The sequence below is a fragment of the Rattus norvegicus genome, chromosome 6, assembly GCF_036323735.1.
Source record: "Rattus norvegicus strain BN/NHsdMcwi chromosome 6, GRCr8, whole genome shotgun sequence".
NCBI classification, from domain to species: Eukaryota; Metazoa; Chordata; class Mammalia; order Rodentia; family Muridae; genus Rattus; species Rattus norvegicus.
This window is the reverse complement of record NC_086024.1, coordinates 19,046,626-19,074,054: the sequence shown is the minus strand read 5'-3', so window position 1 is coordinate 19,074,054 and position 27,429 is coordinate 19,046,626. Positions and strand designations below refer to the sequence as shown.

Genomic DNA, 27,429 nt, shown 5'->3' with positions numbered 1-27,429 from the left:
ATTTGCTTAAGATCAGGCATTTCAGCCTATGAAGGGCATTTTGAAGTTTTAACCCATCACACACACTTACCTTTCCCCCAACTTTTCTTATATGCAGAACTAATTAAGTATCCATCCCTGTGCTTCATGTAGTCACTGGTAACTAAGAACTCACTGGTAAACACTAGTGGTAAGTACAGTGTCCCAACATGCTCTCTAAGAGACATTCATGGTTTGACAGTGAACTAATTATCAGAATGTTCTATAGATGTCCACATAAAGAGTGTCCAGCTCAATACCCAAGTCATATGCTTCCTCTTAACTGAGTAAACCTTTGCTAGGTTATGTCTTCAGATGACCAACTAAGCCAAAAATCAATATAAATGTATTTGACATGGAGTTGGAAGTGCCTCAGTCAGTTCCTTCCGACCCATGTTTTTATTTTGCCATCAACTGAATATTCTGTATTTGGACTGTTACTGGCTGGAGTCTAGATTAACTAATTTTTTTAACTGGGGAATAATTGAAATTTGCTTTTTTGGTTGAGAAAAAAATACTAGGGTGCTCTTTCCATTATTAAAATTAGAAAGTTTGTATTATGGTATCAACAGCATCACTGTCTAAGCCTGGCTGTTTTTGTTTTTTGTTTGTTTGTTTGTTTGTTTTTGCTTTAAACTACTATGCTGAAGGGTTAACAACTATATAGTGTTCATCAGCAGAGAACAGAAAGGAGTAAGTAGGGAACAGAGGCGTTAGCCCATAATTTCTTAATTGGCAAATGTGCATGAATTCCAATAACTCCAGTCTGAAGAAAGTAAACTCCGTGCAGACATGCTAACTTTAAGGTCTTTTTTTTTCTTGCCACCAATGGCTGGAAATAATTCATTGTTCTCCTGCTAAATCTAAGTTGTTGAAATAGGACTACTGGGTTGTGGATTAGCCCACCCATCTCTCTATGGCGGTCAGTTGTTTGAACACTTGTTTGCATCGATGCTGTAGTGTATACATGAATAGAACAGTCTGGCACGTCACTTCGATTCTCTTTAGCAGTTTTATAAATGTCACCATGGTTAAATTGTGGAACCATTAGATGGAACCAATTTGGGGAGTCATTAAAGGCCATGCCTGGTGAGGATTTCCATCATGAGAAGAAAAGTAAGGGAGTGATGCTTAGAAACACAGAATAAGTCAGAATTGACCACTCTAGTCAATATCCTCATGAGATTCTTTAAAGGAAGTAAGACACAAAAATTAAGATGATTTGAGATACCAAATAAACTCATATGTGACATTTTCAGTCCTGGAAAATATGGCTGAGACAGGAAATTTTAAGGCCTATGGCTTTATAAATTCTGGGAAAACCTAGACAAGATAACGGATTCAACAGAGAAGAACACGACTTAAATTATGGCAGTCTCCTTTGCATGTGACTCACTGTACAGGAATAACTGGTAACCCTTAACCTTAACTGGAAGTTCTCGGGGCCTCAGGGACTTCCCTGGAGCATCTCCCCAGTGACTAGGATTCTCAAATGTGTTTTTCCACCCTTCCCTTCACCTTAAACTTTTGTGTTAGCTTGTCTTACCTAGAATTGTTTTGTTTTGTTTTGTAAGCGGCTGCTGCTTCCTGTGTGGTGTCAAAACCAAATAAGCTGAGTCTTGCACAATCTCCCGGTGAAAATCGTATTTCTTAGAGATATTGTTCTTATCAAATGGAGCTGGCTTCCTGCTAGAAATGTGCTTGACTCAAATGATAGTGATAAAACCCATTTAAATTTACAAACTACGTTAACTCAATATATATGTACGTGACAAATCTCTGCCGTGATACCAACTTCAAGCCTTTACACATTACAAATCATTTTCACAGTGCCGTTTCTTTTTAGTTATGACAGCAGTGTAGAGAGCATTGCATTTCTATTACCATTTGTATTTTATACAAAACTAAACAGAAAACCCAAAAACCGGGTCAGTGAGGCTGAGTGGGCACTGAGGGAATAAGCCCTAGAGGTCAATGTTCTTTATTAGATACGAGGCTTTAGCCACTATTTCAAGCTCACCTTAATGCCTGTAGTTCTGAGGACCTCCTAACTATACATTTCATTTTCTGATTGAAGAGGTTTCCCCTTTTTACCTTCAGGAAGATTTTCCTGATAGGAGCAATAGCATACAAGTATCTCCTTCCTGCAATGTCATAATCGTGGCTCAAGGATTTCCAAATATGAGTCTGGTGATCTCCTGCCCAGCTCCTGAAGCAATGCTTGCTCACATTCATTTCAGGTCTTCGCATAGAAGCCTGGACTCCAACAAGATCACTCTTAGACCTAGGCAAAATCAGAACTGACCCTAGAGTCCCATGTGTGCTTGGCAAGTAGGCTGCACCACTAGGCTATAGCCCCAGCCCAGGGCCTTTTTCTTATGAGATAAAGACTGCTAAGCTTGAACTTTTGATCCCCCTGCCTCAGCCTCTAGATTGCAGAATAAGAACCAGAGGCTTGTCATGGTTCAGGATTACATTTAACTTACGATCTAGGGGTCAGCTTTTGATACAAGAAAGATAAATTATAGCCTTGGTGTTTTGCCTTCAATATTAAAAGTGAGCAACAGAGTGGGATTTGCGTAGAGGAAAAAGTAGGCAGATGGAGAGCCAAGCACAGTAGGAAGCATGGATCAGGGAAGTCCTCCAGATAGCCATGACTCAAACTGTGAGCATGTCAGACTGTGGTGGCCACGGGTTTGGTGGTCTTACAGGGCAATTGCTCTAAGCCTCGGTTTCTTCCTTCCTCTAATGGTGAAACCCAACCACAGCGTTTACCTTGCAAGACGGTCACAAGAACTGATGAGCTGATGCAGGGAAGGCACATGGCGGTCATTTATGCCTCGTTGATGCTCAGTATGTACTGCCTCTTGCTGCTGTTCTGAGATTTTACTTGCTCAGAAAACAGAACACAGGCAAATGGAATGAAGGAGAAAAAAAGAGTTCACCGTCCCCAGTGGCTGGGTTGTCTAGTGCCAAAAGAAGTTTCTCTGATAGGCAGATTCTGAGCCTGTGACATCACTATCTCCCCCATTGCTTTAGCAGGGGCCGTTGCTACAGACTACACTGTATCACAATTAAACCAGATCCCAACTCTATCTCTGGGGCCAGGAATTTAGAACCACAGTTAGGGCTACTTTTACCCATGAGACTGTGAGGATATGTCTTACGCATTTCTTAATCGAGATCTTATTCCCATGAGAACAGATGAAATGCTTTTCTGAGGCCTGGCTTTAAAGGTTAATTATTTACAAAACTGGGAAAACTATGATCAAGGGAAGATTCAACAGCTCGCTACTAGACACTGACAATAAGAAATGTTTACCGTAATTACATTCAACTCCAGACTTCCATCGGCAAATATAAACAGAAAGGCATAACCCTACGTACAGATTGCAGGCTGATGCCGTAGCTATATATGGTCACAGAAGACCCAAGGGGAAAGAAAAAGGAAGGGAGAGAAGAAAACCCAGATGATATGTCTCCTAATTTGTATGTATGTTCTACTGTGGGGATCTTGGCAAAGTTTACAAGGAGGAACCATTAATCAGCTTTACTGTAGTGCTTGTAACACTTTCCACTGCTAGGAGCCCCAAATGCCTCTCCCTTTGGGAAACTTCTCTGTCTGTCATGCTGAAGATTTTTCTCTGCAGAAAGCCGGCCCTGCTAGCCAAACATCAAAGACAGCTGGATTCTATATTCTGTGGGCTTCACTGCCCCAGAGGGCAGGAGCTCTCCGTTTCACTTGTGACTCACTTCGCCTCTTGCCCCCTTCCCTCCACTTTCTACCTCTTTTGGCCTTCAGGCTAGACAGGCTGTTTCTGGAAAGTGCTGAAGCATGTTTAAGAGTTCTTGCTCTGTCGAGCCGCCCGTTTTCACCCACAGTGAGTCTGGGATCCAGGACTCTTGCTGTAGAGACTTCCTCCCTGCAGTTAATACTTTATTGTTTATAGGCTGAGATTGTCTCCCTTGGTTCATTTCCCCAGCGTGACAATGGAAAGTCATTATCTCTGGTTTTGATCTTAACATAGGAAGGGAGAGCAAATTGCCTCAGCTAATGGTGAACGGAAGGAAAACCCCTGGAGGTTTGTGGAGAGAGATGCCCAGGGAATGCAAAAGGGGAAAGAAAAAATTCTTACAAAATACCTATAGCAGCCTCACAGGGCATGGTTATCTGGCCGACTCAGGGGTCAAAAGTTAAACAGCGTTGCCACCTATAAATTGAACATGGCAATCCCGAAGTGCCAAACTATTTGTTAGCGTCGACACTAATAAATTTTGCCTTGAAAGGTCTCAGTTTAAAATGTTATTGTTATATTTTTGTTCTGTTATTATTATATTAACAGCAAGCTTATTAAATGTGACATGAATCCGTCTCGGCAGACACAATACTGGCCTTTTACTCACGGAGGAGTTACTATGGATGATTTGAAGGTAAGAGCACCTCTGCATGGGTCAATCTTGCAAACACAAGGCCCAACCGAAACGGGCCACCAGTTGCGTATAAGTCTCTCATGTTCAAAAGCCACAGCCTATAACTCAATGTCAATAGGAACAATGTCATAAATAACTAACAATAAATCATGGTCACTCTGCTTTTTCCTCTCCTAAAGTGACCTCAAGACAAACTTGCATTTAGGCAAGGGGATCCGGATCTCCTAGCCATGTTCATTTTAAGCTAAATGAAATTGTAAGTTGTTTGGTTGATACCACCTCCATTGCCCAACAGTCCGAGGGAAATGTGTTAATTTGTCATGTTTACAGAGAAGAAAAAAAGAAAGCTTAAAAAGCCAGAATGATTTAATCGTAAATACCCAAGAAGGTCTAGAACCTAGGATTCTCCTGTCCTCTTGTAGGTGAAGTGGACTTAATTTATTAACAAACCTTAAGAGGAAAGACCCAGAAACATAGTTTTAGAACATAGATCCATCAGTATGTATCGGTCGTTTCTACTCTCCCACTCTTCACTGCTTGTCTCCTGATACCTAAGAATGATGCTGACATTTGCACGCTAGCATTCTTGCAAATGAAGGTCCATCAGGTGAACTGAAGCTAACTTAGAAGAGTAAATTAATTCATGCACTTGCTCCAAGAAGTTCCAGAGGACAGTTATCAATCTGTTTAGAGGAAGAGCTGCTGTTTCACCCAGTGAGAAGCACACAGCACCATGAGATCATCTTTCGCATTTGGGGCATCTGCTAGTTTACAAGAGATTCCAAACAAACACCCATTAAGTTAAGGAACTGAAAATGACCATGGATAAGAGTCATATAGACAGGAAGACAGAAGACAGGAAGAGTGTCACTGATAGCTCAGGTATATACATTTTAAAGAAAGAATAGAATGCATATGTAAAATTTGGATATAGAAAAAGGCATAAGGCTATATAGGGTATACACGCACACAACCTCATACACACACACACACACACACACACACACACACACACACACACACAGAGTGTGTGTGCATGTGTATGTGTATGTGTAGTTTAGATAGTAAAATTTATCATTAGAGGATGTACCAGAGATACATCACAAGAGAATCAAGCTGGCCATGACTAGGCTTGTAGAAAGAAAGTCTGAGTGAATGAAACTTTTATAGAACTTCAGAACCCAGACTCTACCTCTGGTGATCTGGTCAACCAAAATGAGAGGAGGAATAAGAAGAATAAACTTCCGCACTTGACTGACACATGTGTAGAAACTGTTATTCCTACAATGGTAACAATCATTCAGTGGCTCTACAAAGGATCAGAGAGGACATTTGTGCAAGGATGTATTGCTTCAAAGCTGAAGCCATGAAAATACCTACCAATGAACCCTCTTTCCTCCTTCCTTCCTTCCTTCCTTCTTCTTCCTTCCTTCCTTCCTTCCTTCCTTCCTCTTCCTTCCTTCCTTCCTTCCTCTTCCTTCCTTCCTTCCTTCCTTCCTCTTCCTTCCTTCCTTCCTTCCTTCCTTCCTTCCTCTTCCTTCCTTCCTTTTTTAAAGACCATCATTATCTCTTTGTTGATATTTTCATCTTTCTTACATACCAGGCCTACTTTCGGAAAGACAAGAGAGCAAGGTAATTCATTTCACAGCAATAAATCTTCCAAGGAGCGAGCTCTACCTCTGGCTGCTTGATAATGAATGTAATCAGTTGGGAGAGCAGCCCTGTCATTACGGATTAATCACCGAAGCTTCTGTTTTGGTAAGTTAATTGATGCCGTGCTTGCAGCTGGTGATGGTCACAAGGCCCATTTGATATTGTAAAGAAATTTAGAGACAGAGGGAATGCTCAATCAGTTAATTAAGAGCCCTAAGACACAGCAAACCAGCAAAACCCAGAAAACCTAAGGGAGCCATAGAACTGTATACACTTGGAAGCCAGTACTTTGGCTTGAATTTATTCAAGCTAGAATAGACTCAAAATATTGAAGCCTTGGTCTTCCAACTGGCTTGTTTTCTTTCCAGTTCCACTAGGGAATTTACAAGAGATGGGCTTGCAAAATATCCCATTATAGTATGCTTCAGTTTTAAGAGAAATATCTTAAGTAAATAATTTTTAAAGCATCTTCTTAAGCCTTTGTAAGCTCCCATGAGATGTGGCTAGTGCTGCTAGATCAATTTGATCACCACTGATTCATGTCTGGATAGCTCCCGTTATGCCACAAGTTTTAGCTAGCAGGGACAACTCCGGGATTTTAAAATCTATTAAAGTTATCAGGCTAAATTGAAAGTGCAACACAAATCCATAGAAAAACCTTAACAGCTCACTCTAGTATTTGTTCTTAGGAAAGAGCTTAAGTTTTTTAATAAAGTGTTTCAAATCGGTTTATGTAACTCAAGTCATAGGATCTGGAATTAGTGCAGTGCAGAAGTTGCATTTAGTATTCTTAACTTGGTTAGTGCTTTGTGGTTTATAAAACATCCTTTGTTGTTCTATCTCAAGAGCAAAACAAAGCAAAAATGAACAGAAGACATGAAGCAAGTATTTTGTACCCAATTTCCATACACTCAAACTTGAAGTTTGCTGAGGTCATAGGCCACGCCCCAGACTATGATGATAGACAGCAGGAGTTAGACTCAACTCTCTCCTAAGGTTGCCAGATTCTCACACTCCTCAGTCCACTTACAAAGCAGTATTGAATAGGGAAAATTGGGTCTTAAGAACCACTATGCAATGGTTATTAAGTGTTCCAGGTATCAAACATTATTTATCTTTACATACATACATTATGTATCATTCATGTGTGATCATGAATGGCTCCTTTCATTTTTTTTTCATATGGCTCTGAAATCCTCACCAGAAACTTTCACAAGAAAAAAGAAAACATATCTGAGGTTATGGCACAGATACAGGTTATGGAGGCATCATTACAGCCTCACTAATTATACAGCAGAAGCAGGGCTGTACCCGTCCTACTTGGTGCACACTTTATCATTCTAAAATAAAGTACCTATGGCAAGTGATGAGTGACTTAATTATTTTATCATTACTCTCGCATGAGTTCAGTAATTCTAGTTAATAGGATTTCCTGAGTTAACAAGGGTCTGCATCCTTTCTATGTGGGCTTTGTACAACCTTAAAAACCAAGAAAGTACTGACCTGGCTCTAGCCGTGTCTGGCCTCTCTGCTATTATAAAATGAGGGTTACCAGGTGTCCTACTTCTTGAGGGAATGTGCTACTTTTGTATAAATCACTCCACTTGCTGGACCCAAAGTAGGGCAGCGACAACGTCTCTTATCCTGTAACATGCCGGGTTCAGCATTAACTTGCCGACTTTCCATGTTGTCCATCATCTGAGTTTGAAGTTTTTCCCAGAATGAAGAAACTTGGAGTCCATTACATTCCACGAACCTCTTCATTTCCTATAGTATAATGTGACTGAAGAAAAATGTCCACCCACCAGGTACTGCACGGACTTAGGTTTCCTGACAGATCTGTGCAAGAGTTACCTCTTCCCAGAAAGCCTTCCACAGTCTTCTACATCCTCTGACTCTGCCTCTACCCATGGCTGAAATAACTTTTTCATTTTTTCTTCTCTTCATAAAACTCCCTTTGTATTTATCCTGAATGTAACAGCCACCTAACTTCTTGGGACACACTGAAAGGATAAATTTCACAGTGTCTTCCCCTTCAGACCGGTCTCCATGCATCTGAATCCCAATGCCCATATTGAACAACACTGTAGGTATTCACAGTATAATTCACATATACATTATCATTAAAATTTTACAAAAATTATATTACATTTGCTTAGGAACTCTCACAAAATAACTATCAGCACCGTTACCTTCTATTAAAATTGGAGAGAAATTATTTTGGAGACGGTTTATTATTATAATTCACTATAGATGTTATCCAGACCTCTTCCCTCCCACTTTTTAAATAAAGATATATATATATATATATATATATATATATATATATATGCAGGTAACCTAAAGATTTTCACTTATATAAACGTTCCAAAGAACAAGTGCATGCAGCATAAATCCTGCATTTCATGCATGAGCAGTATGAAGTATGTGTTCATATAATTTTGTTAAAGAGACGGCCTCTCACACTATCATCCCCACTGGCCTAGAACTTACTCCATAGCCCAGGCTATCCTTAACCTCCTGTCGTCCATCCTTAACCTCCCCAGTGCTACAATTAGAGGTCTAGCTTTTAAAGTAAATTTAAAAAGTGAGACAAGGCCTCAGACTATCCTTTCCCCTTGTCCATAGCAATATGTTCTGCTACTAGTGTTGTTTTCTATCATTGAAACATCAGGAAAATATGAAAGAGAAAGCAGCTACATTTTTATCAAAAGTTTTCATCAATAATTGTAAGAAAGCATGACCCTTAATCTATTTAATGAGTGTAGTTCTATCCCACTGTTGGAGGGTAGCGGGCAAGCCACCCAGTTTTCTTTTGTTGCTCTGTGAGCCTTGTCATCTGACTAAACATCTCTTTCACTGGACTTCAAAATCAAACCTCTGTGTTTATTTCTTTCAGTAAATTGTAATAGAGTTATTGACACTACAGCACTTTTACTAATAGGATCTACCACATTGGGGGAATGTTCTCTGTGTGTGTGCGCCTTTCTACATACAAATGCCTGTGGTCTAGTATTGGTATTGTGACTTCACAGTTCAGCAAAGGAAATGAGGTGTACTTGAGATATCCTATTCATTCATGGATAGAAGGAAAAAACTACAAATAAACAAAACAGACCTTTTGCAAAGCGTCTGAAATGTTCAAGGTTTGAATACTTTCCTGCATTTTTAAAAAAGTGAAATGATTCCAGTTAGCACACTTCACAGCTACACTACCCAAGGGGGGTTTATTGTTGAATATTAGTTGTTTCTAATTTTACTCTTTATCATATAAAGGGCATTGGAGAACCATGGGTAGATTATCACGATACATCCAGTTATGAGAATTATGCCAAAGAGGACTATTCCCAGCAGGGTACGAATTTCTGGTACTTAAAAACCAATTGAGTTTGAAGGACTTCTACGTGAGGGAAGTAATGGTGACCAGATAACCAATCCAGCCTAATGGCCAACCTTATAGGAAGAAGACCTTCTATGAAGAACTCTGAAAAGCATCTCCGAGTGACATGTCTGAACTGTGAATGAATGCCACATGACCCCAATTCAAACAGGGTTGCTATAGAAAGTGGTGTACTCTAGGACAAGCAGATGAATGCACATCTCACTAACGACCAGAGCCACTTGGGAGTCACCATGGGCTGCTCTGCTGGTCAGCACGTTACATTTTGAGATGTGCTTATGTGCATAAAGTGCTTATATTTGAACCTTTAGAAAAACTTCAGACATTATAGGAATGTGACAAACAAAATATATTTATTGTTCCTTAGTGGTTTTTGGTCACGTACTTGTTAGATGATGGTCCTTGAAGAGTGTCTTTTTATTAGTTACTTAACTATTTGAGGCCTATCTGCTGATGAGGTAGTTGGTGTCTCTTTATTGGATCTCTCCTTTTTCTGGATTCCTTGATCTGTTAAAAACTTTAAGCCAAATAATATGCTAATACTAAGTGAGCAACATTTTTGTACTGAACCACAATGCAAGAATAAAAAATAAACAAAACAACAGCAGATAAAACCTTCAAATACATTGTACATTGCCACTTTTCAGAACCAATGTATGTTGGGAAACATTCATTTGTTACTAAATGAATTTAATATTAAATAGAAAAAAATAGTTAAAATTGTGAAGTGTTTCAAATACATACCTTCAGATCAAGGACATATAATCTAAAACTCATTCTCAACCTGTGGGTCACTATCCCTTTGGGGGGGGGTTCAAAATACCTTCTCACGGGGGTCATCTAAGATCATAAAAAACCCAGATATTTACATTACAATTCATAACAGTAACTAAATTGCAGTTATGGAGTAGCGATGAAATAGTTTTATGGTTGAGGGTCAGTACAACATCAGGAATTGTATTAAAGGGTCACAGAATTAGGATGGTTGAGAACGGCTGGTCTCAACCGGTAAGAGTAAAATCAGAACTGAGGGTGCATCTAATTGGTGAGGTACTAGCCTAGTAGGTGCAAGGGCCTGGGTTTGATCCTTAGCACTGCAAGTTTAATTAGCTGGCAAATTTGTTAAAATAAAAATAAGATCAGGTAAGAAAGCTGTGCATGGCTGGTGCCCACAGAGCCAGGAGACGGCATCAGATCTGCCGGAACTGAAGTGACGGGCAGTTTAAGCCACCAAAGTGGGTGCTGGAAACCAAATCCATGCTATCCTTGAGAGCAGCAAGTACCCTGACCCATTGAACCAATCCTAAGGCCCCTGTGTTTATTTGTTTTCATAACTCTGTCTTGAAAGCAAGATGGCTTTGAAGAAATCCCTTTTTAGTAGTCAGAAGCAGAAGTTGATGCTACTGAGGCATTAGGGGATTTGAGTAAATAGGAATGTGTGTTCTTTGAATAAAGTGAGGTATGGAATAAGAAATATATTTCTAGGAGCTGTAATATGTGGTTGTGAGAGGACCTGGTTGTTCTGGCTGTTGGTAATTAGTACCTCATAGGCAATTTTTCTACATATTCCAAGGGGCATAATAGGTAGAACCATGAGGAATTTGACACAAACCATAAATATCCTTTGTAGATCCCCACGGACTTTAACAGCGCTCTGTGTCTTGTGTTCTTTACTTCTCAAAGTCTTTACTTCAAAGTCCTAGGAGACTCAAAGTGGCCCTGAGCAACAGTATTCTTCATTAAAACTATCATCCCTAGACCTACATAGTACAGTGCTCGAGGGAACGTCAGTGATGACTAAAGCTACCGAGGTGCTCCCTTGTCAACAGCAAAATGAATTCAGGTAGAAAGAGGCTTAGTCAGATAACATCGTGACCAACATCCAGGCCACAGTCTGAAGAAGAGTCCACCTCATGTCACTCTTCGTATGCTATCGGTAGTACCCTGGTTACAATATGCTTTTGTCATTGGTCATCACAGGGACCTGACCTCAGTTCTCTGTGATCAAGTTCAAGTTCACTTCCTTCCATCCAGTCTTCCACTGAAGGCTGCAAAAGACTACTGTCTGAGTACCAAATCCAGTACCTGAGGATCTTTTATGAGAACTTTTATCAACGTTTCAGGCAAAAGAAGTCAACAGGACATTTCATCTATACGTTAGACCTGCAAATCACTAAACACAGAACAGAGTAGCCAAGAACTATGTCTACCTCCAAAGGTATAGATGCCTTGGTAGTTTTGGGACCCAAGAGTACTTAGACTCATTTGCTAGTAGCATGGACAAAGGAAGTGACAGCACATGGTGTCATGTGCTGCTGGATACTGCAGGCTATCATCAACAGCCACAGGCAGATGCTAAGGGCTGGGGATCCATCAAATTTCCTTTATTTAGGCTTATGCTAAGATGTCTAAAACCCGCACAGCTTTCCAACATTTGGGGAAGTGTAGTCTTTTTGATTTCCATGTTGCTACTTGTTCATTGGTAATGAAATAGTAGCAAGCACGGTACTGGAGTAAAACGGATAGAAAGCAAGGAAGGCTGTACGTTAGGATGTGGGGATCATAACAGGGCTGGGGACGTTAATGCTCATATCATCACATTATTACATTAATTTATCCTGGGTTTGCTCATCCTTATCCCTGGTGGATTTCTCTCCTTGTGTGGTAAAAATATTAACAAGCATTTTAGTGCCCCGTTGTGCTTGGGGATCTAGCATGGGAATGCACATTAAGAAGCCTAGATAACTTGTGGTTATTGCATATGGCATTGCAGTGTAGCAAAATCTCACAAATAAAATTTGTAAGATGATTTACAGGATCAAGAGAGGGATTGCCATGCACCAAATGTTTATCTGTCCTCTTTTAGCTCAGTGTGTTTTCAGTGCGGTGCTGCAATCTGTGCAGACATTTGTAGTAAGGGATTAGTATACTCTTATTTCCATTGTGAAATCTTAATTCTGGGTGTACTCCTAAACTTACCGAAATCCCATATGAATGTATGTGAAAATGCTCCTGGAAAAAAACAAAAATCGGGATCATAACTAAGTAAGGAAAGAGAGGACATTATGCAATGCTACCCCTCTGATCCTTGACGAGCTACTCAGCCACAATTGTACATCACAGTACAGAAAGGCCTAACTGGCATAACAGGAGGTGTCACAAAAGAACAAATAGAATGCAAATTGGTTAAACCCCGTGATTTGCACCACCCAGCCAACAGGAAGTTCCTCTCCTGTACCTGTGTATGCCCTCTTTATGTTCTGCAATCTCTTAGCATGGGGACGGGCAATTGAAAAGACCCACAGCAGAAGCTCAGAGCACATGTGACTCTTAGATTATATGTGGTGATGATAAAGGGAATCTGAGTTGCTACGGTTTAGAGGATGCTCCTGGCATTTAATGGATGAGGTCCAGGGATTCTGATAAACATCTTACGAAGTCCTGCATCCACAGTACGAGCTGAGAAATCTGCCCTGTACTTTGAAAGCAGGGGAGACAATGACACCTTCATATGCTGTACTAATGACTGCTTCCTAGTACCAACATGTCACAGGGGTGGTGGAATTTATTTTATTTGGTGTCAGGTAATGTGGGGCATGTCTTTCATCCCATCATTTTGGAGGCCAAGTTTGAGGCCTAGTCTACATAGCCAGTTCCAGGCCAGAGTTACATTGTAAGACCCTGTTTGGAAAACCCAAATGTAAAACAAACAAACAAACAAAACACATGGATAAAATCAAAATGTGTCCATTATTTGTATACTTTGTGATATTCCTGAGGTAGAATTAGTTGTCCTAGAGAAAATGACATTTAATATTATCAAGTTTCTTCTAGACTCTTTGATAAGATTATTATACAAAACTTATCTTGGGTGTCTACTCCATACTTACCTGATTCTGGGGAAGGGAAGGGGTAGAGTTGGGGGGGGGGTGTTTGTGATCAGATTTCTGCTCTCTTCGGCTTTAAAGAGCTGTGAACCCACTTTTTGCTCCCTTGTTGAACATGTATGGAGTGCCTGTTGCCTTAGTAACTGATTTAGCACAACATGTTTTCTTTCTCCTTTTAATAAATTAGTTCCCATTTCTGCCAAGAAGGAGCATATTAATCTACTCATTATGCTAGGGGAGGGAAGTTGAAGGCCATAGAAATTGTCATTTATACAAAGACTCCCAGGAAGACAATTGTTCGTATCTGGGTGCCAAGAATTCTCCTTGAGTCTTAGAGAGTAAGCATGTCCAACGTTCTGTAATGGAGGAGGCACATATTGCCTCAGTTCCCCATAGATCATGTCTCCTAGACAAAGCAATTCTGCTGCGTCTAGATTTAAAAGATCGCCGATGAAAAGAAAACAGCCACCAACTACACAAGGTTCTTAAGTACAATAGTTCACAAGACTGTTCTGGTTTCTAAGGGTCAGTGAAAACACACACAACTACCTCCAAAGCAATGGGAAATCTCCAAAAGCTTGGTGGGATGCCTCGAGGAAGAAGACAAAACTTATTGAAAAAAACTGAGGTCAAGTTTCTGTTCTTCACAAAGCAGTAAAATCCTGCTTAAGGCCTCTGACAAGTTAAATTTTCTAGTATTAGGTGAAATAAAACAATTCGGACCTAGCTTGCTTTTCAAACAAAAGGGTGCCTAAAACTTTACAACTTATTTACAACTGTGTGCAGCTGCGTCTATAATAATTGTGTGTGTCATTGGGTTTTCTGACATTCCAAACTCTAATGGTCAGGTTCTTTCCAGTGTCAAATCCACTGTCTTCCCTTCTTGTGATATCCAGTCCTTAGTGAGAAAGCCGTCAGACAGTCATATAAGAGTATGTGAGTCAGAGGAAGAACACACACAAGCTTGACTTTCAGCTCCCATTATATTTGCTGTCCTAACAACGGAAGAAGGCAGTGGACAGCGTGGGCCTAGGGGATTTATACTGGGATTACATTTTTAGAAATAGTTAATAATTAAGTGATGGAATTTTAAAATTAGAAGTTGGGAAAGGGAAATATATGGAATACATAGTTAGTGCTACTCCTTATCGGATGACACAAGAATGACATGCATTACATAAGAACGGATGAGAGCAGGGACCCATTCATTCTTATTAGAAATGCTCATGGAAAATGAACACACATGAACTGTAAACAACCTTAGCACCTGCCCAATAACATTGTTCTATAAATTAAGCGTATTTCCTATTATTTTGTGCTATGAACAAAGACCCGGCTGTATATTTCCTCTTAATTTCATGGAATTGGGCAGGAAATATTAAAGGGAGGAAAGCTAATGTTTCCTGAATCCTTGGATATTTTTGTTAAAACACTCTTAAAAGACTTCATCTCTGTTTTAAAACCATCGGCCTTTACAGGAGCATGAGAAATATGCATCTGGCAGCAAATGAGGCATTCAGTTCACTAATCAGGGCCACTCTTCCCCTGTGTCTCCATAGTCCGTAAATATATTTGTTAATTAAGCAGCTGTAGTGTTCAAATACTGAATTACCAATTTCTCAAGTCTGTAAGAATTTATATATGGTCTACGAAACACTTATGTTACAGACCCATACAGTGTTGTTGTCAATAATAAATAAATAACTAAATAACAAGGCTCAATTGTGTTAATAATAATAAATAATGCTATTCTAGTCTAGCATCTCGATTCAAAATTTCAGATTATTAGAAGATGGTTACAAAACAGGACCCCTTCAAAGCATCACACAGGAGCAACGTCTTTTCAGTGTTCTACAGAGCTCACAAAAACCAAAGTGCAATGAAAATATCATGATGATAAATATCTTCATCAATGAATTAATGTGCAAGGGAACCTGATTAATTTGATAAATAGAAAATCAGAATATGGCATAGGGAAGCCCTCATCTCTGTTATGCTGTTTCTTTTTAAGATCTACAAACTAACAAGAAAATAAAACATGTGAAGAAAGGAGATTCTAAGCAGGGGGGAAATCCAATGTGCACAGATGTGTTGATGACAACTATTCCAGCAACGGAACCTTGACTGTGGAAGGTGGTCTGTACTGTCCTTTGAGACTTACATCACATGTTAGGGAAAGCATGCTATCTAAGTCTGTATAAATTTTGCCAGTTCCAGGCAGGAAAATTGGGGCTCAAATCTGGAAAGTCTAAAGCCCTAGGAAACCGATGTTGTCTCTTTTTTCTAACTTGATAAATGGTGATAAGAATATTCCAATATACTATGTAAGAACTGGATCAGCACATCTTAGTTAGGAACAGAAAATTGTTATTTTACAAATTAAAAGGTAACAGATAAAGACATTTTAAAATACTTTCTGGCACATAAGAGAAATCATAAATGTTTTTAATTCTACTTTTTACCTGTGCCTTTGTTTGAATTATATTTAAGTGCCTAATGTTAGTGGCATATGCAGGCTGTGGACTAGTATACACATTCATGGTCTACCTTTAGGGTACTTAGGTCAGTCTATCACACTAATTAATATAATAATAATATAATTAAATATGGGGAACAAGGAAGTTCAGGATCAGTTCCAACAGGACTAAATTATATCTTATCCTGTTGTTCATTTATGAACTAGTTTTCTCCAGTCTACAATAAGAATAATGGGTGAGAATTAGCTTCTCATCCTCACTCATGGAAAAATGAATGCAAGAGATATCCCCAACCAATCATGGGCACAGACATCACGCATGAAGAGAAGAGGTGTCTTGCCATCTTTATTGTATGTCCAGGTACATTTGCTGAGCTTGCCTGTCCAGACCAGTCTTCTCACACCGATGTGTGTTTCATTCATTTACGTCTAGCTATTGAAGGCAGATGAGGAAGGGACCCCATCCTGAGGAAAGCATCCCAGTGTGTTCAGATATAGAAAATGTGCTCACCAGAAGGACTGCTCTGTGTAGCACCAGAGACTGGAGGTTAAAATAATCACCCTCTACCCCATTCCCCTCGGAGAACCACCAGAACACTCATGAGTCTCTGTAGCTCAAAGACTCAACACACTTTCTTAAAGTGGGACACAGAGTGCTCAGGTTCCGGACATGATGCTGGATTCATCATGGTTGGGTAGATGCTGTCTAATGGAGAATGGCCCGTGGGACACTACATTTACACATTAAGCAGCTGAGCCGGTGGATGCTCCAACTGCCAAGAAAGTAACAGAATGGAGGGACCCTCTGTGTATTTGACAACGGTGCCAGCTTGGCAAATCAACACTTTTTTAAAAACTACGAGTATTGAAAGGAAATAAGGCAGCTCAATCCAGTCTTGCGGTTCATATCCTGTGCAAGCCGGGGTCACGACTCCGGGGAAGCACAGAGCGCCCTGTGGTCTTCAGCTGCTTGTTCACTTCTTCTGGGTGATCTGGCTTCTTACTCGACTGGCATTTAGAAAAATCTCCCGGCGTTATCAGCATTGTTGACTTCTGAGCTGCGTTAGTAACAAAATGTATCCCATCTTGACCTATTGAGACTGATCATCTAGCTGGACCGAGACCAGGCCATTTGCAGTTAGACAGAAAGCCTTTAATGACATATGAGTCTGATGAGGAGAGAGACTAGAGAAGGCAGGTGAGTAAAGGTTTCAGCAGGCACACAAAACAGACAGAGCAAGCTTGGGGAGCAGGCTGAGAAGCAGGTGGGGAGGGGGCCAGGAGCACAGCAAGGATTAGAAGGGAGAGACTTCAAGAAAGACAGAGCAAACTTCGGAAACAGGCCGAGGGATAGGTAGGAGGGAGATCAAAGATGGGGGAGGAGAGAGAGAGAGAGGTAAGGGCCCTTGTGAGGAGAATTTCAATCCAGGCAGTCAGAAAAATGTCCCAAATCACAGAAGAGAGGCACCCTTTCCATGTGGTGGGTGCCCAGTAGGAGGAGAAAAGAGGCCTGATATTACTGGCTCACCTTGTGCAGCAATAATAGGCTCTAGGAAGCTAGAGAGACACTTACCACAGACGAGGAGGAGACATGAGTGATTAGAGCAGGGGAGAAACAGCTGCTGAAGAAAAGGATGCTAAAATTTGACCTGACAAAAGCCAGCATAAATAAATGACTCATACATTAGGACGGTCAAATTCGTAACTTGGTTCTGTTAGAGGCCCCGCCCCTTGGCAACTGGTCCCTTTTTCCCCCATGGGTGTTAGCACCAGATGCACGTTAGGGCTGGGGATTTAGCTCAGTGGTAGAGCGCTTACCTAGGAAGCGCAAGGCCCTGGGTTCAGTCCCCAGCTCCGAAAAAAAAAAAAAGAACCAAAAAAAAAAAAAAAAAAAAAGAAATGGCTGACAGGGGTTGGGGATTTAGCTCAGTGGTAGAGCGCTTGCCTAGCAAGCGCAAGGCCCTGGGTTTGGTCCCCAGCTCCGGAAAAAAAATGGCTGACAGGACTAATCTATTACCGTGGAAGGTTTTTATTGTAGGTAAAGGAGAGGAAATACTCCACAGGTATCTGGGAGAGCCCAGAGAAGAGACAAAAGGAATCAGACTGGACAGGGTCAGGGGTCTCTGTGAGAGGCAGGGCAACAGCAAAGACAGGACAGGGGTGGGGGGACTTTACCATTATAAAGAGAACGAATTGGCATCTGGGAGGAAGGACACCTAGAGCTGCCAGTGTGGACTCTGAAATGTATAAGAAATACATGTGAGTAGGGACTGAGGGAGCTTGGAGACTGGTGTGAGCTTTGATGTGAAACCAGGAGTAGCCATACCTCCTGTCTGCTTGAGGGAAGGGAAATGACTCCTTTTGGCAGATGGGAGCCAGTTTCACAAGTTCCAAAGGGATGCTGGCTTTTCTCCAGACTCTAGAAAGCTCCCTACAGTCCAGCGTGAGCTCATTTCTGGATATATGGACTTCCTGAGAACTAAGCAGACTTCCTCTGCTCACTCGTGTCTTCTAGCTGCCCTGGCCTCTCACTTGGCTGCCTTTCAGAAAGTTATCCCGGCATTTGCAGTGCTGTTAATGTTTGAGTTGTGTCAGGAACAGATTTGTCCTACCTGGATGCATTTCTACTGCAACGTCCCAAGGGCTCCTGGCTACTATGTGGGTGTTAGTTTTTCCACTACAAGCTATCACAACCTTAACCATCTTAAAAACCACAAAGCAGCACAAATTCATCATAAAAATAGAAAACATAGATGAACATAGAGAGGAAAATAACATCTATCATACCACCAAAGGTTAACAACTGTTCACACAGTTCCCTTCACAATGCTGCCCTTATGTGCACATTCTTTCTCTGTTTTTTCAGAACTCAATCAGAAAATTCCTAACATTATAAAAATATCCCATTCTCATTAAAACACATGAACATCTTTGTTGTTATTCGGTTATTATCCATTCATAACATCTTGAATGGCTAGGTAGAATTCGCTTGTAGTCTCTTTAAATACCTATACATTCATAAATATTTAGCCATTCTAAGTATTCTTGCTTATGTAAGTTATGCAGGCGCGGTCCTTGTCACTGTTTCCCAACTTCCATTTCCCCATCTTGATTAATAAATGATGAATTCTTCCTAGGCCCAGGGAGAAACAACAGATTGCAAAAATCTGTTGATGTGGCTCATAAGAAACAAACTAGCATGCATCCCTTCTATGATCGCATGGTCCAAAAGCAAGAACTACTGTTGTTCATTACAGTGGTGTTCTAAATAGGAAGTCCCCCTCCACCCCTCATAGGCTCATATATTTGAATGTTCCATTAACAGGGAGTGGCACTACTTGAGAAGGATTGGGAGGTGTGATCTTGTTGGAGAAGGTGTGGGCTTGTTGGAGGAGGTGTGCCATAGGGGTAGGTTTCAGGATTTCAAAATCAAGTCAAGCTTGCTCTTCCTGCTGCTTTCAGATCCAGATAGAGAAGTCTCAGCTCCTTCTCCAGTATCCTGTCTGCCTGTGGGCTGTCATGCTTCCTGCCATGACAGTAATGGGCTAAACCTCTGAAAGCAAAGGCCAGCCCCAACGAAATGGTTTCATTTTATAAGAGTTGCCGTAGTCATGGAGTCTCTTCAGCAACCGAACAACTGGGTAAGACAACTACAAGGTTTTCACAGATATCTGGATAAAGCTTTGACAACTAAGTTTTAAAAACGAAGTGACTACAGAGGGATACCAATCGCTCAGGGCCCAGAGTGAAAGAGCATTCGTGTGCCTCATCAGTTGGGAGTAGTTGCCATTTTGAAAGTCTCTAAATGCATTTGCTCACATTTCCTTCTATGGCGGCACGGGAAAGCAGCAGAAGAAGAGGTTCTTCTCATTGCCTTTGCTTAGTTGAGCCCACATCTGTAGAAAAGAAGAAAGCTTTTCTTTTATACCCAGCCTAGATCATTACTCTTGAAAGGGAGGCTATGGTTTAAAAGATGCCCTAGGGAAATGCTGACACTGTCCTATGCTTTCCTTACTTTCCCTCCCTCTTAGACCCAACATTAGGATGAGCACAGCTGGGGGGTAATTAGCAGAACCATATGCTAAGTAGTTGTGGCCAGTAGAACCTTAGCCCAGGGCAGAGCCACCTTGGAATGACTTCTACAGAGCCCTTTCAGGGGATGTCAGCTGAAGGGATTTTATGCAGAATACAGAATGACAAAGTCTTTAGAAGTCTGGATCCAAAAAAATAAAAATAATAATAATAATAAAAAAACCCTACGGATTTTTACTCTTAACTCTCACCATCTGAAAACGCATCTAAATGCTCCCTGGGGATCTTATATTGTGTTTCCAAAAATGCTATGCTGTGGGAAACACTAATATTAAGTAAATATTCTCCCTTAAAAAAAAACAGGGACATTTGGGGAGAGGGAGACTGATGGAGAATTAGGAAGTTGTTTTTCGCTATTGTAACTGACATAACGGATACTGCCATTCTACCCCTCCCAAAACCCCTCCGCTGGTTAATAGTCCAGATCATAAGACATCACACTGAGTTGCATTTAACAAATTATTTCCTTAACTTTAAGAGCAGGCTTAGAAGCTGAGAGAAGATCCTTGAAATAGCAGATGAGGGTAGATAATTTGAGAAAGAGGCATACGCAGGAAATAAAAAGGAATGTGTATGTTAGACTGGACTGAGAGTTTCACAAAGGCAAAAAACCATTTCAAGTCAAAGCTGGGCACCCACTAGATTCTTTCTTTGCAATCTTTTGTTTTCTTTTGGCCCAAGGAGAAGCCATTTGTAAAGCTTTCATGGATCAGATGGAAATGAAAAGGGAGGAGGAGAGGCCAGCAGAGAGAGAGGAAGTGAGAGGGTGTCCCTGCTGGCAAGCTGGAGTGACTAAACTGCCCCCCTAGGATCAGGAAGGCAGTGGGAGGGAGAGCCTGGAGAGGTGGGGGTAGGGGCAGGCTCCTGTCAGAGAGAGATCTGGGAGGTGATGTCAGTAAGAGAGCATCTGCCTTCTAAGGACTTTGTCTGCCAAACGGCATTGGCGGCCAGGTCTTGAGTGCCAGTTCTCTCTGTAATAAGGAGAGGCAGGAAATGGGAAGGGAGCACTCGACACAGTGGGGTAACCCATGCTTGTAGGACACAGCTGATCACGCAAGGTTGTCCTGGTGGTTTCTGAACTAGGCAGACATCCAGGCCTAGTGCTCGCACAGTATTTCCCAGTTTACAAAACAGACTCCATCACATTACAGCAATGGTCTGAGAGCTAAGCATGTCAGTGGCGTGGCTGTCACTATTATCCAGAACAAGAAAGTGTCATCCAGAATGAATGATACATCTGATGGCTAACCTTCTTTAATGGCTCTAATGCTCTTTCTAAATGCCATGTATTTCCTCACCGTAATGCTTAAGTGAAGCTCTATTTGTGCCATCCCTCATGCCTGTTTTAGGTCCTCCTGTCTCTATGCTTTGTTCAGACTGCTTGTTTTGCCCAGAGCATTTTTTCCTGCCTGGACTACTGGGATGTTACCCAGGACTTGCAAGGTCTAAATCTCTATGTGCTGTGTTTTTATCCCATGGCACTTTTGGTCACAAATCTTTGTAATATGATGTTCATACATTTCTTCTCCCGAACTAAATTTCACCCTTTTTTGTACTTTATGATAGGCTAAAACTGTTTGTGCAGAAGAGAGGAGAATACTTTTGAATGAGCTAGTGAAAAAATGAGCAAAACCTTTTTGAGTTCTTCATATATATATATATTTCTTGTAATGAAAGAACTACTTCTCAAAGCTAAAGCAAATTCTATTTATCTTTGCTGTAAAAATTTGCTAATTGGATTGAGATGAGTATATATATAATATATATGTGCTATATTTATTGATAACTGGATCTGCTTTTCTATACTAGCTGAATACACACACATGCACGCACACACACACACACACAGTGAGTGACTGTGAGGCTGTTTAACTCATTAATATAAGTGAATTGCTTAATGCTCTGATCTTCATTGAGTTTATGAGTCACATGTTTAAATACAAAAGTCAAACTTTATTAAAGAAAGCTGTGTGGCTGGAGAATAAGAAACACACGTGCACATTGTCCTATATCTGAGCTTTCAACTGTAAAGGGGCCCCTTTAGACGCTGATTGGTTAATACACAGGTGCTAAGGAACCTGGGAATTCCTTTGATTGCTTTGTTGTTTTGATTGTTATAACCCAGATCAATAGCCATGGTTTCTTTAGTTTGTGGCTGATGTTTTTCCGTTTGTTTGTTTGTTTGTTTGTTTTCTCATTTTTCTTTCAGTGCCAAAGCAACCTCTGCACCTTATCCTACAAACGAGCTTATTGTCAGTGTACCACCCCGGAGGAAAGGGTAGGGACAGCCTTCAGAGCTGTTCTGAAGCCATCGCTCAGTCTCCTTGACTATACTGTCATCAGTCACCCTTGAACTCTACACTTAGTAAATTGTCTTCCTCTCACATGAGAGCCTTTCCTATTAGCTACCACAATTGTGCCATTAGATTTTCATTTGTGACTTTCCGCTCCAGAACTAAAATTAACAAAATTAAAGCCATGAAGTTTTCCCCTAATTAGGCATTTGTGTCTCCCATGAATGACACTCACAAGTATAAGACGAAGGTTCTATGCACAGGGCATATAAACTAACATCGCATAAAACCATTCGGGGACCCAAGTTTAGATTTAAATCGGAATTTAATGATGGCCCTTAGTGAATAGGAAACATCAAACATGATGTGAGTTTCAAGCATCAAGCAATTTGGCGTTATTCAGTACAACCTGCCAAATCCCTTTATTCAAAAGCAAACATTTGCTTAGCGACCATTTTTCCATTAAATCCAAGAATTGAGAAGAAAGTAGACTTTTGATTATCCAAAGAGAAAAATGTTCTTGCTCCCTTGTTAAATCCACAGTATAACTAGCCTAGAGAACTTTCTAAGGGACTCCCTTTGAAATTCCCATCCTCTGCTCTCCTGTTTACCTCAGGCAAGACAAACCATCATCTTTACCCATTAGCTACCATTTTCTGTATTTAGAAAGACATCATAAGACATCGTTGGCCATGAAGGGATCCCTTGGGTCTCTGACTGTTCTTCCCCTACAGGAGTAAATTCAGTACAGTTTTGATTCTGAGACTCTAGTCACTGACTGTCTGTCCCTTATGCAATCTTTTCTGTATGCCAGAGGGAGACCTTTCCTTTGTCTTTCCCTGCTTCATATACCATCAACCTGAAACTCAACATTAGCTTCACAACAGTAAGACAATGATTATTGTGTGAGATCAGAATGGTTCAGGATTTATTCATAGAAAGCACTCTGGCATCCAAAAACAAATGGGTAATTATTGACGAACAACAGTGGCATTGTCTCTGAAGGACAGAGCAAGACAACACACCAATGTAGTAAAAATAAACTCTTAACTGTGCCATATGTGCTCTGAGGAGAGTAGGCAGAAGCCTCCTGCTTCTCAATAGTGGGAGGATTATCTCATATTAAAAGGTAACCTTCATTAATTCAAAATTACCATGACTTTGTAGATCCAATGGCACCAGAAGGGGAATGTTAAAGCAAATTGATGAATTTTACAATTCTCTCTTACCGTTTTCTTACTCCTCAGTCACGTGAAGGAAAGCTTTTCCCTATACATATCTGATCTCCTCCAACCTCTGGTTTGGCGAGTGAGTTTTCTTCTCACTTGCAGATGCTAAGATGATCTGTTTGCTGTATGACTCCTCCTTAGGCTCCTTGATTTTATTGTTGCCTTTAAGATAGTAAAACTTTTGCAAAAGATATGATGACTTTCAACATTGAAATATGCGATGTGGGCCTAGAGAGATGACGCAGAGGGTAGAGGTACTTGTTACCAAGCCTGGTGACCTGGGTTCAATCCCTGGGGACTACAGGACTGTGGTACCCACAAGATGAAGGAAAGAACCAACTTCCTCCACACCCCAACACGCACGAAGTACCATAGTTTATGGATAATGTGATTTTATGCAACAGCTCTTACATTTATAAACTTCTGTAGACTAAGTAAGAGCTTGTGCCTGTTAAGACACATGACAAGGCGCATGACACGGAACCAGTGGATCATCTTGTCCCCCCAGTAGCCCTTCATGAGCCATGTTCACTAGGAGACAGAATATAGACTTTAAGGACAGTGACTGATTAACAGTGACACATCTTCCATTTTCATGATTATAGGCAGAAGCAAAGCTTCTCATCTGTCACAAGCTGCCACAGTACCCAGCTTCTGAGCTTAAAATGCATAATTATCCAGGAAGCGAGTTCTTGACCAAATAAGCTGACTGTCCTTAAAGAGGCCAAAGGTCAGGGTGGCACAGCAAGTCTTTCGTTGTTGTGGAACTTCCAAACAATTGACAAAGACAAATTTTCTCTCTTCCTCAGCACCAAGGAAGACTCTGAGGCAACAGCCATCATCTGTTTGTCAAACACTTGTTTCCAGAAGTGGATTTATAATCCTGTGAATATTCTGTAATTTACTGAGTCACTAAGCAACCCACAGCACTTGCCCTGGCCCCATAGGATGTATCTCATTTCAAATGAGAATTGGAGTCAATGATGTAAATTAAGTGGTCCTCGTAAGGCAAATGGAGAGAAGTGCTGGGAGAATGTGCTTTCGAATTCCCCAAAGAAACCCTCCAATAATTGGACTGAATGCCAAATTTCTGAGCACAAATGAATCTCGTTCTTGTTACTGACAGAGAAGATATAAAAACAGACCGAGTGGCCTGAAGTTAACACCGGCTGAATGTCTACACTTGCTAAAGCAATTTTTGTGAGAAAAATGAAAATAAATATGAAGGGCCTTGTGGCTCAAAGCCAAAGAATGCCGTAAATATAGATTTCTGAGGAAAAGCACATGAGCGCTTTCATATCTGTAAATGGTGGGTTTTCTGAAGCCGAGTGACTCATGATTTAACAGATGTCCCCTTTCTAAGTGTGATCCACAAATTGGAATTCTTGTGAGATCCCATGCTCCAATGTGCCTTTCAGTTTCCAAGAAAGAGAAGAGAGCCGCAGTTTCTGAAATCACTCTGCTGCACTTCTGTGATGTTTTATGGATGGACTGGACACGCTTGCCTTGTAGAAATATCAGAACGGGAAGAACAGTGGGTTTATTCTGCAGCCGCCTCAGTCATCACTAGGGAAATTCAGCGTTTATATATTTTTTAAATTAAATAAATAAATAAATATTTACTGTATAAGTGTTTACATTTATAGAGTTGAGTGTTTTCTTGGCTTGTTGCACTACCTCCTTTCCTCCCCTCCCCTTTCTCCCTCCTTTCTTTCACTCTCCCCCTTCATTCCTCTTCCTCTCATTTTTCCTCTTTCCCTTGTCATTCCATGAAATATTCTTGATGAGTAAGTCATTCTGTCAAACGACTAGTTTTCATTTGACATCCTTTGGAAAGTCCCATATATTTCCATATATTTCTATGAAAATGATTAAAAGGACTTTAGAAAACCTGTCAGCCAAGCATCCGAAGACTATGATTATCTTGAATTTAAAACAGTTTATGTGATGTCTCCCATCACTGTATTCTCTTTCTGTAGCACTGAGTCTTTAAGCATATTTGGATAAATTTAGTTAAAAATTATTCATCTGTTTTTAGTTACCTTCACGATACATACACAGATACAGAGATTCTAGTTTAAATATCATGGACTACCTCAAAGTTACCTATTGACTGTCAATCCAAATATAATCAGGAAGATCATTGTTCTTAGAGTGGGGTCTTTTCTTGGACTTTACAATATTCTTTATGAAAGCCAATTACTTTTAAAAGTGCTATAAGCTCTCTACACGGCTTTAATATACCATCCAATGGGGAAGTGCCAGATGGGGGCTTTAATACTTCTAAATGAATCGTAAGGCTGTAAATGTCCAGCTTTTCCGTCAGGACAGGTGAGAGAAAAGGATCAGGACAGTCTGTGGTGAGGACTGAGTGCAGACGGAATGCTGCAAAGCTGGAGGAACAGAATGTCTTCCCAGACTGGCTGATAAAATCGCTGTGGTGGAGCCTTAGGGAAGCCAAGGCCCTCCTCCACCCACAGCTGAGTGTTCCTGAGGATTTGGGTGGGAAGAAAGCTGGGGAAGAAACCTCCTGCTCACCACCAGACAAGGATCTCAAGACCTTCAGCAAGACCCTGCTAGGTCCTAGGCAATCCATTTTCAGGATAATTTCCCTGAAGCCCTGGGACATCAGCCGAAAGCTCGAAGACTTCCGTCTGAAAAGACCTTTCAGGGTCAACATCTCAATAATCCCCAGAGAAAGGGATAGGGTGGGTGACTCTTTTCACTAAAGATATAAATTACAAACTACATGGGTGATTTGTGGGGTTAGTAAACTACCTCTCTGCTGGCTTGTGATAACGGAACTTCCACATCATCAGAACACGACATTAGGCTGAATTGTTGACATACCATCAAAAACCTTCCAACTTGAAGTGTTACTAGACGAAAGCGGTATCTAATAGGACAGAATGCCATTGTACTTGGCTTGCATTTTTACGTGGTAACTATTAAATGACTATCAGTTTACTTGGTGTGTGTGATTGCTAAAAAGAAAAGGAAAGCTTTTGCAGATATTTATTTCAAAATATGGGACTGGGTAAGAGCCCAGAATGTCAGGAGGAAAGGGCTCATTCTCCCCTTGCAGAGAGCTGTTGGCTATTGGGTGGGAGGGAGCTCATTTTCCCTTGGTTACGTAGCCCCTGAGAGATTGCCCATGCTCCAGTAGACGCTGTTCATCCATGCACATTTTGAACAAAATTAACTCATTCAGCCGAGTTCAAAAATGAACTCACAATGTTGGGAGGGGAAGAGAATTAGAGAGTGGATTTTTCAAAACACATAATATACATGTGTAAAATTCTCAAGCAATAATATATAAACATATATATTACACATCAAATACACTCAGTAAATATACAAATATATATATATATCATATATCATATATAACTGTAGGCATCAGGAATGTAAATGGGTGCAGATGCTTTTAAAATATGTGTCTGTCTGTGTTTTTCTGGGCTGTCAATTCTAATTCAAGGATTTAGCATAAAGAACTAGTTTAAGATAAGACTATGTTTTGTTTCTCATAAGATATGTACTCTAGCACCAGTTATTTCTATTTAAAGAATAGTAAAGGAGAAGGAGGAGGAAAAGAAGAAGAAAGAAAGAGGGAGGGGAGAAGGGAGGGAGGGAGGGAGGGAGGGAGGGAGGGAGGGAGAGAGAGAGAGAGAGAGAGAGAGAGAGAGAGAGAGAGAGAGAGAGAGAGAAACACAATGTCCAAACAAAACCAGGATAGAACCTCATCATTTAAGTTGTGGGCATATAATGAGAGCATCATTGAGATACTTGGAGCTTATCTCAATGAACTTCCCTTATTTGATGAATGCCCTCAACACAGACCTATACTGCATAATCAAGATCAAAAGTAACCAATATCACATTGCAAGCAAATATTGAGCTGGGTTTAAAGCTACATGGTCTGAGTCCAGAATCTATAGCCCAGATAACA

General features: G+C 40.7%; 1 protein-coding gene across 30 annotated transcripts in view; it reads right to left on the bottom strand.

Moving 5' to 3' along the window:
• Window positions 1-27,429, bottom strand: part of Slc8a1 (solute carrier family 8 member A1) — a 324,207-nt gene that overhangs the window by 225,650 nt on the left and 71,128 nt on the right. For 2 of the 30 annotated variants that reach the window (XM_063261596.1, XM_063261597.1), the window contains exon 1: window positions 2,794-19,336. The exons of 27 other annotated variants lie outside the window; for them this stretch is intronic. Coding sequence is in view for 1 of the 3 variants with exons in the window: in XM_039111889.2 (XP_038967817.1) it covers window positions 19,746-19,761 (16 nt within the window). In the remaining 2 variants the exon portion in view is untranslated. Of the gene's footprint in view, window positions 1-2,793; window positions 19,762-27,429 lie in introns of those variants that run through there. One more of the 30 variants, XM_039111889.2, reaches the window with a different exon arrangement.